This window comes from Notamacropus eugenii, chromosome 3 (assembly GCF_028372415.1).
Source record: "Notamacropus eugenii isolate mMacEug1 chromosome 3, mMacEug1.pri_v2, whole genome shotgun sequence".
NCBI lineage: Eukaryota > Metazoa > Chordata > Mammalia > Diprotodontia > Macropodidae > Notamacropus > Notamacropus eugenii.
Genome location: NC_092874.1, coordinates 126009190 through 126023454, shown reverse-complemented (window position 1 = coordinate 126023454; position 14265 = coordinate 126009190). Strand labels below are relative to the sequence as shown.

General features: G+C 36.0%; 1 protein-coding gene across 4 annotated transcripts in view; it reads right to left on the bottom strand.

Annotated features, from left to right (window-relative positions):
- Positions 1-606: 606 nt before the first annotated feature.
- The window catches only part of POT1 (protection of telomeres 1), a 115686-nt gene continuing 102027 nt past the window's right edge, over positions 607-14265 (bottom strand). For all 4 annotated transcript variants that reach the window (XM_072652840.1, XM_072652841.1, XM_072652842.1 and 1 more), the window contains 5 exons: positions 11993-12128; positions 6041-6129; positions 4433-4524; positions 2845-2950; positions 607-817 (listed from right to left, as the gene is read on the bottom strand). In XM_072652840.1, the coding sequence (XP_072508941.1) occupies positions 705-817; positions 2845-2950; positions 4433-4524; positions 6041-6129; positions 11993-12128 (536 nt within the window). In that variant the 3' untranslated portion in view covers positions 607-704. The remainder of the gene's footprint in view (positions 818-2844; positions 2951-4432; positions 4525-6040; positions 6130-11992; positions 12129-14265) is intronic.

Below are 14265 nucleotides of genomic sequence, written 5' to 3'. Positions count from 1 at the left end.
GCAAGCCCATCAATGAGTGGGGAAGATCCTCCTCAATCACATTATTCAATCAGAGGCACTTATAGTAAAACAAAAACAGCAAAAGATTCTAATTTGATTGCCACTACAAATGGTTGAAGAAACTGTGGTATGTGAATGTAAAGGAATATTGCTGTGTTGAAATCATAAATATGAAGAATAAAGAGAAGTAGACAGAGCAAAACAATATGTACAGTACATCAATCAAAATGAAAAAATCCAACCCAAACTGAACATAGTGATCACTGTGTAATTATAATGATCCAGCTCTCTGCAAAGGAGAAAATATGCCTCCCTTCCTTCTGTACAGGTGAGAGACTGTGGGTATGGAAACCTGCAGATACTGTCAGACTTGGCTAATATATAGGGTAGCTTGCTGACTTGTTTTTTTCCTTCTCAATTTTCTATTCTTTGTTATGAAGTCTTGATGAGTGTGATACACATTTCTGAAATACTTCTGAATCCCGGAGATCAAAGAGATGCATTTAAGCATCTTAGAGAATACAAGGGATGGCTCCCTGGAAAGGGGATGAGAAAGCTCTATGTTTGGAAATGATGTTAATGTGAAAACAAAAGAAAATCATTAAATATTTTAGAATATTTTATTATACCAATTATATGAAATTAGTTTTACCTCAGAGGTATATTATATTATTATACATTTATAATACATATATGCTTAAATATTAGATTAAATCTTCTGCAACCACAGTATCAAAAATCCGATAGCAAATCTCCTGCTCCACATCATCTCTGACATTATAAGACTTGATAAAACATTCCAACCAGGGGTATTCTCCTAGAAAAAAGAAAGTTTACCATTAAAACTAAGAACAAAAAAATCAGACTACAAAGCCAAATACAGTAAAAACTGAATAACTAAGATACAAAATCAACTGGCTAAATAAGTTTAAATTGTTTTTAAAAATTAGTTTTATTTATTCGAAATAATTTACTCCAAACAGTTGCTGAATACATGTAATGATTTAAGACATCAAGTAATGTACTCATTTTTCTTTTTATAAAAGATAGTTCTACTAGAAGACTAAAACATTTCCACTGGGAAGTCAGTAGCCACTATCCAGAGCTAACTGCCAGAAATTAACTTATATCTTCAACTAGTATATTCTACCACTTCTATCATTACTTTTAGAATGTAAGTTCCTTCAGGGTGGAGGCTTTCAGTTTTGTAGTTATATCCCCAACGTCTAGCACACAGCAGCCCACTTGTTGAATGATTCCTAATCAACACTCTTGTATTGCTCTTCTCATAGCTCCACTATAGCCACCATCATTTTGACAGCCAATACAGCCTTTTACCACAGGCCAATCTAAAAAAAGTTTCCTGTCAGCTGGATTTGGAGTCTGAAAAGGCTGGGTTCGTATCCTGCCTCAGACACTGACTAGCTATGTGATTCTGGGCAAGGCACTTTATCTCTGGGACTCAATTTCCTCAGCTGTAAAATGAAGAGGCTGGACTTGATAACCTAAAGGTTTTTCACAGCTCTAAATCTATGATCCTATAAAATAAAACATACATAATTTACAGGAAAGTCTTTAAGTATTCTTAGGACTCACAACTGGCACAGTGCTTGTTGACTACTTAACAACTGCCATATACAGCCCAAATTTATGTTTTACTGAAGATAAATTGGCTCCATTCCTCCATGCAGTACTACTACTATTACTCACATTTGTATATCACTTTAAAGTGTGCAAAGTACTTTACATACATTATAGGTGTCAAGATGCAATTCAGATAACTGCCTTGCATTTGCTGTGAAATATCTCTTCCATGATTTCAAAAAACTTATAAATGAAACACTAACTTTTGATCCATAGGTAGCTGCAAAAACATGTTGAAAATGTGTGATAATTGACAATGAGTTTGCATTCAATACCATTTGTGGACAATCATAAGCTTTAAGCTGGAAGGAACCTTAAAGAAGATCAAGTTCAATTGTTTCACTTTACAGATGAGGAAACTGAGGCCCAGAGAGGTTAAGTGATTTGCCCAGAATCACCCACCTAGTAAATATCTGAAGTAGGATTTGAACCCAGGTGTTCCTGGCTGTAAGACCACCATTCCATGCACAAAAATCACATCGTGATCCTTTAACAAAAAACTTAAGGATTATTTTAAAAATTATAATAAAAACAATTTATAAAAAATGGTTTTCTTCCCCCCCCCTCACCCCCCCCATATGACAGATTCATTCCCCTGATAGAACATAAGCTCTGAGAACAAGGTCTTTGTGTCTCCAGGGCCTAACATAGCACTTGGAATGCAAGAGCCAGTAATCAATGTTTGCTGACTGACTGATATAACATAGCTGTACTTTTTATTATAGATTTTACTGATAGGAGGGGTTCTCAGGAAAGAACATTGACACAGAACTTGAGTCTTGCTCAAGAGTCAGATCCTTCATTTTTTTCCACTTGGAGAAAATCTTTCTTTCACACCTCAGTGGCACAGCCAGTGAGCAAAGGGAGTGGGCTCATTTTCTGTTTCTGCTTCCCTAGTGTGTAGGGTGCTTCCTTGCACACAAGAGGTGCTTGGTAAATGTTCAGTTGAGCTTGGAAATCCAAGATACTAACTTTGGTGGGCACTTTTAACTCAGGCTGAAGTTAAGGTCTAAGATAGGTGTATTTGGGAGAAGCACTGCTAAAACCCCTCAAATTAATAACTGATTATATATTACAGTAACACACTGTTATAAAATAAAGATGAAACTTTATAAAAACAAGGAAAAATTATGTGAGTGAAGATTGTGTACATTTTATTTTGAGAAGATAAGGTGAAATTCTGAAAATATGATTGCCTACCAATTCTTTTTCCTGGCGGACAAAGCATGTACATGATCATTTCCATATTTTTCTGAAGGTCATCACTGTTCAGAATCTCTGATGCAGGGATTTGAAAAAAATTTTCCTGAAGATGAGAAAGGTTTATACTAGAACATTAGGAAACACTCATTCTACATTCACCTTCTATAATTAATGTAGATATTTTAATATTTTTAAATTGCCTGAAGCACTTTAGGGTATTATATCATTTAAAAATAATCTATACATTTAAAATTAATGACAGGACAAATTCAAACTCTGACTTTAAGACATGACTGTTAAACTTGTAACAATCACAGGACATCTGAATTTCTTTACAAATTCTTTCTGGGATTCAGAAACATTCATTTCATTTGAAAAAACTTTAATATCTTCAAGTCTTACTTATATAAGAACCTTTATATAAGAAAGATTCAACAATTATTAGAATTGCATAAGCTGCAGTATTATATTATTGTGGTGTTGTTGTAGTATTAGAAAAAGAGAGCTCTTCCTTTTATTCTCCTCCAGAATTCTTTCCTGGTACTCTTAAACTCTAGTCACTAGTGAAGTAGCATTCTTACTCTTTTTTTTTTCATTTGAACTTAAAATTTCATTATGTAGGGAGGACTCAGTGATGAAACTCCCTCTACCAACGCAGGTGAGCTTCCATTCTGCAATTTATAGAATTAAAAAACTGTCTGGGTCATTAAAAGTTTAAGTGACTTGCCCAGGGGTAACAAAGCCAGTATGTGACAAAAATGGATCTTGCACTCGAATCTCCAGGCAGTCTCAGACACCAAACCACAAAGACTCTTCTTATACTAAGATAAATGAAATGCCAGCCACAGTGAATATGTAGTAGATTATGACCATTTTGCAGCTAGGCACTTGACTTATAGTTGGGGTGAACAATTCCCATATAGGAACACTTTAATCTTATGTAGTGTTAAGAGAAGTGAAGGTGATCCTCCATATCTTCCACCCTTTTTCTCTTTCTGTAATATTTTCACTAATAGCTGACATTCACAAATTTTCATTAATCAATGCTTTCAAGCTAATTAATTTTATAAAAGAATGAGAAAAAACAGGCTTTTTCAGATCACATGAGCAACAAGATGGCAGATTAGACATTTTCTCCCATCCCTACAACCTCTCAAACCTCTCCAAAACAGAAATTACATGCCAAAGATAAAGCAACTTCAACAGTGTCCCTGGTCCAGTTTTTCTAGAATCCAATTAAAAAAACAAAACCCAGAAATTCTCAATGACCCAGCCATGTGGGTGACTGTGTAGTACTCCACCAATCCTGAAGGAAGAAATACAGCACCCAGTGGGAGTCAATTTTGACCATCCAAAAGTCACTTGGGGCAGAGAACCTAGATAGTGAACTGTGAATTACCCAGTGTAGGAAGAATATGAGATATGCTTTGAGATTTAGCCCCCAAGGAAACCACAAAGAGAGGAAGGAGTCAGGAAGTGAACGATAAGGAAGATAAGAGGAGGGAGAGAGAAGAGTGGGGAAAACATAGCCAATCTAAGTAAGTATATTCTGATTAACTAAGAATTTGTAAGGTCGGTTACTTACACAGTCCATTAGGTATACTTTCAGGGTCCCTGTGCCATCATCAAGAGTAAATGTCATAACAAATACATACTGGAGTGGTACAATGCCCAGAGCTAGTGTGAGGAAAAAAAATGGTTACGTTTTATGTATTCATTACTTACTGTTACAATCAAGGCTAATTTATATGTTGATATAAAAAAAATGAGGATACCTATCCCTACCTACTTAATGCTATTTTACAGTCAGCACTTAAAACTATTTTCAAGTAGACATATCTTGCAATACTCCCCATAAAACTGAACAGTGATGCCTGACACCTGGTGTAAGCAACTTGAATGGTTTTCAGTGTAAATAGCTCCATTAAAGTCCTTCTTCAATGCTTTTTTCCTGACTTGGAGGTGACTTAGGTAACCTGATTACATCCTAAGTTATCTAAGGCAGCAGCAACAGAAATACAAGATCTACAAAGTCTGACCAAATTAGAAAGACTTTAAATATGGGCTTTGCAATACAGTAGTAGTATTTGTTACCCAGATCACTAAAGTTATGGTCAGAGAGACCTGTCATTTTAGGGATGGTCATCAGGATTAAATTTTTTTGGCCCCAGAAATTCATGGAGATGGTTTACTAATCTACGGGAGGTTTACAAGCTAAATTGGTAAAGGAAGTACCCACACTGATGAAAATATGGATTCTTAAAGCATTTAAATATTAATATTATTACAAATTAGTTTGGACATGAACTGTTAATTAAAAGGTAATAAGATGTTTTTAATTGTGAAATCTATCAAATTATCTTTGCCCTTTGTTGTATGCCATGAGGAACACAAATCTAAAATGCTGGATAAACTGTTCTATTATGATTCCATAAAATGTGCAAATCTTCTGTTATCATATAGGCAAATGGGACCATCAATGATTTGTTTAAAAGTTTAAGAATAGTAGATAGGCAAAAAAAGTCAAAAGGTAGGGTTCTGGCATTTGGCAAGGTTGGGGAAAAAAAACATGACTGAACCTGTACTTTTAAGGGTACCATAAATTATCATTAAGATTCTATGTTCTTAGAAATGAGATTTATTCGGTAGAAGACATTTATGATTCACAATGAATGCTTATAAAATTAATGAACTTTGCATTTTTGGGGACTATAGAAAAGCATAAAAAAAAATCAAAGTAAATGAAAAATTGAGAGGAAAACTCTCATACTTAACAAATATTTATTTATCTGTCCATTGCACCAACAATGAAAAAGGCATTTTGCTAGGTTCTAGGAAGCCCAATGTGAATCAGTGAAATGTCTGGGATGATTAATAATTAATATTACTAGGCCTAAAATCAGTATTCATAGAGCTCTCAATAGCTGGAACAACTGTCTAAAGAGGAAATTCAAAGTCCCACACTTAGGCTGAAAAATGTTTGAAAAATTTGTTCTCAAGTGCTTTTTGTAATCCTACTCCCATCCTGATTCGCCTACTGATTAACACTGAAGAAAGAGTTCATTAAGCAAAGAGAACCTTCACTCACCTCCCCAAAGATCACAAACAGTGAGATCCTACCTCATCAAGTATTGTCAGCATAGCTATACTTTGAAAGTTACAAAAATCATAGGCTAAGAAAATACCCTCTAACCTTGGGCAATACAAACAGGTGTCCATGATGCTTCCTTAACAAGACAATTCAGACTCTGCATTGTCTTCAATTTAGAGCACTGCTTGCAGCTGATGTGGAAAATAAAATTCTGATTAGAAAATATTCAAAATTTCCATACTGTGCACTCACTATGAACAAACTTATTATGATAGGTACTTTTGGAGATGCAAGGTTATTATATAATCTCTACCCTCACAGACTTGGTAACTTGAGATAGGGACATGACAAATAAATAATTATATCTGGATTTAAACTCTATCCTGAGCTCCAGTCCTATATCATCAAATGCCTGCTGAGTATCTATAGCTGGACGTCCCACAAACACCCAAAATTTGACACGGACAAGATTGAATTCACTGTTTTTCTTCTTAAATCCACTCCTCCTCCAGACTTCTCTATTTCTGTTGAAATTCATTATTAATAGCTATTTAGATTGTGCAGTGAGATTGGCCGTGAAGATGTATCTATTCAATACTCTTTGACCCAGAGATACTACCTGTAGGACTACAACCAAAAAAGATTCAAGAAAGAAAAGGACTCAAATATACATATATACTCATATACACTGTAAAACCAGACACTCAGGGGATAAGCCTATTGATTGGGGAATGGTTGAACAAACTGGTGCTGTTCATTCTTCTTTTTGAAGAGGGCCAACGACATCACAGGGTGATGTCTTGACTTGCATATGAATTGTATTTAAATGAGGCAGAGCTGCACAAAGTCATTGGCCTCTGTCTTCTGGAGTCACAGAAGTTCAGTGGCAAGACAAAAGTCAAGAAAACTGGCAATGGCCCAAGATCCAGTGGATGACCAAGCTCTAAGTGCTCCACAGCACCTACTTCAACCACCTTCATGGCCATTGGAACAAATTGTTCTCATCCGTCCATTCCACTGGGGCAGGTCTTCATATGCTTGGGACAGACATCCTCCAAATCCTCTCTAAGCAACAGATCTGGGACCTGTCTGTTATCCTCAAGCTATTTAGCCTGTCTGCTGTAATGGTTTGACCAGGGTGTGGCTGCTATATGTATAAAAGGTTCTTGGAGCCACATGTGAGAGATGAGTGAAACAAGTGGACATCAAAGGTAGATAAGCAGCCCTGAAAAAGGCTCAGCAAGCCCTCACACCAGAGGTGCTAAACCAAACTTGTATACAAATATAATGGAATACTACTGTCAGTTAGTCAACACACTTTTATTAAGCATATACTACATGCTAGGGACTGGGTCAAGTGCTGGAGATATAAAAAAGAGGCAAAAGACAGTCCTTGCTTCAAAGAGCTCACAATCTAATGATGTAAACAAATAAAACAAACGTGTAAAAAAAAGCAACATACAGGACAGGAAACAATAAAAAATAGAAAGGGACTAACATCAAGAGGGGTTTGGAAAGGCTTCTTGGAGAAGATGGGATTTTAGTTGGTACCTAAGGGAAGCCAGTAGGCAGACATTAAAAATAAAGAGAGAGTGAGCATTCCAGGCATGGGGGATGGCCAGAGAAAATGCCTGACATAGAAAAATGTTGTAATCTTGTTCATGAAATAGTCAGGAGGTCAATGTCATCACACTGAAGAATGAAAAATGAGGAATAAGGTGTTAAAAGTCTGAAAGGTAGGAGGGAGCAGGTTAAGAAAGACTTTGAATGTCAAACAGAGGATTTTGTATTTGATCCTGGGGGTGGTTCCTGCTGGAGCCAATGGAGTTTACTGAGTAAGGAGGTGATATGGTCAGACCTGCACTTTAGGGGCTGTTGTACTATACTAAATGATGAAGAGAAAACTGGAAAAATATATGAATTGAAGCAAAATGCAGTGAAGTCAATTTGAACTATTACAAGAACATGGTCAAAATGAACAACTTTGAAAGACTGAAGAACTCTGATCAATGCAATGACTAACCACGGCCAGAGGACCGATGATGAAGAATGCTACCTATCTTCCAACAAGAGAGTTAATGGACTTAATATGCAGAATCTGATATTTCTGGGAATAGCTAATGCAGGAAAATGTTTTCTTTGACTATATATGTTTGTCACAGGTGTTTCCCCCCCCACACACTGTCTCAGGAGAGTTGGACAGAAAAGAATGCTTAATTGAAGAAAAAAATTAATTTATGTTATCTATGTAGGCTCTCTTACACTTTCAAACAAGTGTTCGAATTACTGAACATTACAGCAAGTGCCTTAGAGATCATATGATTCAGCTCCTTTTATATAGATGAATAAGCTAAGGCCTCAAGGATCTAAACCAACTACTTTCATAAATAAATAAAAATTTTATTTTTGAGAATTCTATTTCTTGAACAGATTTATAAATGTTGGTGTAAAACCAAAGAATAAATTAGAGATTTCCAAATTACCAAATATATTCAAATATATCAAAGCTTTCTAGTTATGACAGAATAATAAATTTCTGTAAAAAAGCAAAAACCTGGGGGAACAGCCAAGATGCTGGAGTAGAAGGACGAACCTATAGCTTTTCCCCCACAGTCCATAAAATACCTGTAAAAAAAATGACTCTAAACAAATTCTAGAGCAGCTGAAGTCACAAAACGACAAAGTGAAAGACATTTCCAGTCCAAGGCAGCCCAGAAGGCCAACAAAAAAGGTCTATCACACCAGGCTTGGAGCAGACAGCAGCCCACTGAACGCAACCCAGCTTTGGCCACGTGGCGTGGGACCAGAGCAGGCTTCAGGGCAGCACCAGCAGCAGCTGTGGTTCCCAGATTCCTCAACCCACAAATGCCAAAGACAGCTTCAAAGGTCAGTGAGAAAGCTCTTTCACCTGGGTGAGAAGGCAACAGGGTCCTCCCCTAGCCCTGGCCCCAGGCAGCGCCAGCAGCAGCATCCATTTTTGGAGACCTCGGGGGAATTGGAGACACACACATATTGGATTTCAGCCCTGAGTAGCGCTCCTGGGGTGAGGAGCACTGGTATGGTGGAGCTGGTGGAGGCTCTAAAGAGGGAATTCTATTGGCAGATCCTGGCCAGAAAAGCTGTGGTTGCTGCCAGGCCAGGGGACACTGAGAACTTACAGGTCCCTAGAGAATACCCAGGGGACACTGAGAACTTACAGGTCCCTAGAGAATACCCTCCTTTTGACAAAGGAATCGAAAGTCAAGTAACTGGCTAGGAAAATGCACAAGAAAGGGAAAAAAAAAAATAAGACTATATAAGGATACTTTCTTGGTGAACAGGCATTTTCTCCATCCTTTCAGATGAGGAAAAACAATGCATACTATCAAAGTCAAGGCTTCTACATCCAAACCCTCCAAAATAAATATGCAGTGGTCTTAGGCCATGGAGAAACTCAAAAAGGATTTTGAAAATCAAGTAAGAGAGGTGAAGGAAAAATTGGGAAGAAAAATGGGAGTGATGCAAGAAAATAATGAAAAGCGAGTCAACAGCTTGCTAAAGGAGACCCAAAAAAATGCTGAAGAAAATAACACCTTGAAAAATAGACTAACCCAAATTGGAAAAGAGGTCCAAAAAGTCAATAAGGAGAAGAATGCTTTAAAAAGCAGAATTAGCCAAATAGAAAAGGAGGTTCATAAGCTCACTGAAGAATATACTTCTTTAAAAATTAGAATGGAACAGATGGAAGCTAATGACTTTAAGAGAAACCAAGAAATCACAAAACAAAACCAAAAGAATGAAAAAATAGAAGACAATGTGAAATAGCTCACTGGAAAAACAACTGACCTGGAAAATAGATCCAGGAGAGACAATTTAAAAATTATGGGACTACCTGAAAGCCATGATCAAAAAAAGACCCTAGACATCATCTTTCATGAAATTATCAAGGAAAACTGCCCTGATATTCTAGAACCAGGGGGCAAAAATAAATATCGAAAGAATCCATCAATCACCTCTTGAAAGAAATCCAAAAAGAGAAACTCCTAGGAACATTGTGGCCAAATTCCAGAGTTCCCTGGTCAAGGAGAAAATGTTGCAAGCAGCTAGAAAGAAACAATTCAAGTATTGTGGAAATACAATCAGGATAACACAAGATCTAGCAGCTTCTACATTAAGGGATCGAAGGGTGTGGAATATGTTATTCCAGAAGTCAAAGGAACTAGGATTAAAACCAAGAATCACCTATCCAGCAAAACTGAGTATAATACTTCAGGGGAAAAAATGGTCTTTCAATGAAATAGAGGACTTTCAAGCATTCTTGATGAAAAGACCAGAGATGAATAGAAAATTTGACTTTCAAACACAAGAATCAAGAGAAGCATGAAAAAGTAAACAGGAAAGAGAAATCATAAGGGACTTACTAAAGTTGAACTGTTTACAATCACACATGGAAAGAATATTTGTTAACTCTTGAAACTTTTCTCAGTATGTGGGAAGTTCAGCACAGGGTGAGTTGAATAGGAAGGGATGATATCCAAAACAATAAAATTAAGGGGTGAGAGGAATATATTGGGAGGAGAAAGGGAGAAATGGAATGGGGCAAATTATCTCATAAAATAGGCAAGGAAAAGCTTTTTCATTGGAGGGGGGAAAAGGGAGGTGAGAGGGAAAAAGTTGAAGCTTATTCTCATCACATTTAGCTTAAGGAGAGAATAACATGCACACTCAATTTGGTACGAAATTAGGTACGATCTTACACTATCTTACACTTAACAGGAAATAGGGGAGAAGAGAATAAGTAGTGTGGAAGGATGGTAGAAGGGAGGATACGTGGGAGGAGCGAATAATTAGAAGTAAACACTTTAGGGGAGGGACAAGGTCTAAAGAGAGAATAGAATAAATAGGGGGCAGGATAGGATGAAGGGAAATATAGTTAGTCTTTTACAACATGACTATTATGGAGGTCTTTACCAAAACTACATATATATGGCCTATAAAGAATTGCTTGCCTTCTTCAGTGGTGATGGGTGGGAAGGGAGGAAGGGAGAGAAGTTAGAACTCAAAGTTTTAGGAACAAATGTTGAGAACTGTTTTTGCATGCAGCTGGGAAATAAGAAATACAGGTACAGAAATCTATCTTGCCCTATAAGAAAAGAAGATGGTGATAAGGCAAGGGAGGGGTGTGATAGAAGGGAGGGCAGATTAGGGGAAGGGATAATCAGAATGCACAATGTTTTGGGGTGGGAAAGGGGAGAAAATTTGGAACTCAAAATCTTGTGGAAATGAATGTTGAAAACTAAAAACAAATAAATTAATTAAAAAAAAAAAACCTATTGCCAGTGATCTAAATAAAAAAGTATAGTGAGATAACGTAGAGTGAAAATGATAATTTTTCACAACCTGCAAATCTCAAAAAAAGCTAAACAAGTACCAGAGGTTCACAGAAGTATATTTCTGAATCTAGAGGTATCTTCTATCTAAGCAGAAATTAAACTGGAAATTTCACTTCTTGAGTTTGCAAACAAAGTGCTTTTTAATCAAATTAAAGCATCATACCAGTACTTTGGTACTGATGTATAAGTGTTCTGCATTATATCATATGATCTTTGCAATTCATGTATCTATATATAAATTAAACATGTCTGGATATGGTGGCACATGCCTATAATCTCAGACTGTTACTGGGGAAGATGAAGACTGATGAATCCTCTGAGTTCAGGGGTTCTTACCTTCAGTAAGGTTGAAACTACCTGCACTAAATCTAGTGCCAATGTAGTAAGTTCAGAGGAATGGAGACCCACTAGGCTAACTAGGGTGGTATGCAATATCCCAGAAAAATGTAGAATGGTAAGGCTGAACAGTGTTGGAATCAGTCCTATTTACGGTGGTTGTATTTCCAGCTGGGCAAGAGAAGGAGACGCAATCTTAGATAGATAGATCAATAAACAGATAAATTAATTTTAAAATCACTATCTTAAAAATTTTAAGTGACAAGAGAGACATGAGTCACTAAATTTAAAATGATACCTATATGGCTTCTAATTGCACATAATTTTAGACTTTATAAACATATACCCATAGTGCCATGTTTTCCCTTGTATGAGGAACGGTATTGCCAGATCATGGATAATGAGGTCTTCTTGGCTGGATTTCACAGGAATAACACCTTTAAACTTTTTTGAGAGTTGATAAATTTCACTCGGTATTCCTCCTATGAAAAGGAAAAGGTGATTTCTCAGAAATAGTATTATAAAATTGTTTTGTTTTGTTTATTACTACATTTCTTTTCATAGGTTTAGAATTAGCACCTGTAATTAAATGTAAGACAGGAAAAGTACTGTAATATATTAACTTAATATATAAATTAAGGCTAAAGAGCAAAAAGAGCAATCAGGGAAGAAACTTGAAGCCATTCAAAATCATTTACTTTAGCAATTACATAAAACTTCAAATGAGTTATCTGTACATGAAGGGTTATATTATTATGAACAATTCTAAAATTAATAATATAATTTATTATAACAGTAATCATTTTATTAAATGATAAAATTACATGTTCTTTTACATAAAAATATAAAACTATATTTTTCTACCCTTTATCTATTAAGGTATAGTTAGAAGTGGCACAAGGAATTTTTTAAATCTTCAGGAATATTAAAATTAATTTTAATAGATTAATGTTTCTTCTGCTTTTGTTCTCACAATGGCATAATGCTAGAGCTGGAACAAGGAAACAAGGGTTTGAATCCTATCTCTGGAACTTACTAGGTGTTTGACATTGGGCAAGCTGCCTTTTCTGAGCTGCCATTTGCTCATCTGTAATTTGAGATAAATACTAATAGTACCTACCACTACAAAAAAGTCTCCCAATTTTTATTTAATCCCTTTCAAACCTAATTATCTAAATCGATAATTTAGAGATCTAATCCTAGTCATAAAAACTCATATTTTAAAGTTTTTTCTTTCTTTTTTTTTAGGGGAGGCAGTCAATAGTTCTGTCCTTTAATTGAGAGCAACATTTTTTCCTTAATATGGAAAAGACCCATATTTGCCCACTGTTTACTACTAGGTCTGTTACTGGCACCGAAACATTATTGACATTGTCAGCAGCATTCTATGGAACCTTGGGAAGCTAGCCATAACACTAGGAAATTGCTGTGTGTGCCACTCATCATTTTGTTCAGAATAAAGGCTCAGTGTTTTGACAGTCAGCTGGTACTATGGGGAAGGTGGGGTAGTTCAGGCTGCTAGTAGATACAATACAATCTTTAGTAGCATGAGATATGCAGGGAATCTCAACTTTCCTATTAGACAGTGAGAAATCAAAGTGCAGACATCTCCTATTTTTCACATTTTTATCTTAATAAAAAAACACCTTCTAGCACAAGCAATCTGTTTTCAAGAGATGGAATAAGTTACATCACCAAAAAATTTATGACCATAACAAAGGGTAGAATGTCAAGAGTGTAGGAAAACAGAAAAACTGGCCAGAGCTTCCTCAGTATCCTCAAAAGTATAAAAAGACCTTAACCTGCCACATACTGGATGGATTTTCTATGGAAGATATACAGAAAAACATTGAAATGAAATATAACATAGCCAATGATAACTTCTTTTTTCATTACAACAATGACTACAGTAAATCAGCCCCTATTGTCTAATGTGATTTTCAAGAAATATCACCAGAAACATCTACATTCCAAAAATATTTCAGGAACTATATCTCCTGTACCACCACTTATCACAATAAAGATAAGGGGCATCTTGATATAGTGGATTGAGTTGGCCTTGGAGTAAGAAAGGCCTGGCTTTATATTTTACTTCTGAAACACACTAGCTGTTATGACTGAGCACTTGGCCAATCAGTGCCTTAGACTAGAGGGTTAAACTAAAGACCTGCAAAGCCCCCAAGTGTGGCTAAAATGTAATTGGGAAATGTTTAACAAAATAAATAAAAATATAACAGCATAAATAATGTTAAAATTTGATTTTCTAAGTCAATATGTGGTTGCAGGGATTCATTTCTATTTGAGTTTGATACTACTGTCCTAGATAATACTTGAAGTTACAAATGAATTACTGATTTGCATTGATGGAAGGAGTTTCTACTCCAGAAGTTCCTTATATGGATACAATCACAGTTTGGGATTTGAGTTTTCCCATCTGTAAAATGAGAATAAAAATAGTACCTACATCACATGGTTGTTTATCAGGATTAAATAAGATGAAATATGCACAGCACTCTAAAAACAATAAAGTGCTATATAAATGATGATGTTATTATTGGTATTATCTGATGAGCAAAATTCTGGTTAGTAAGAACAGAAAGGATGTACCCTTTAATTATA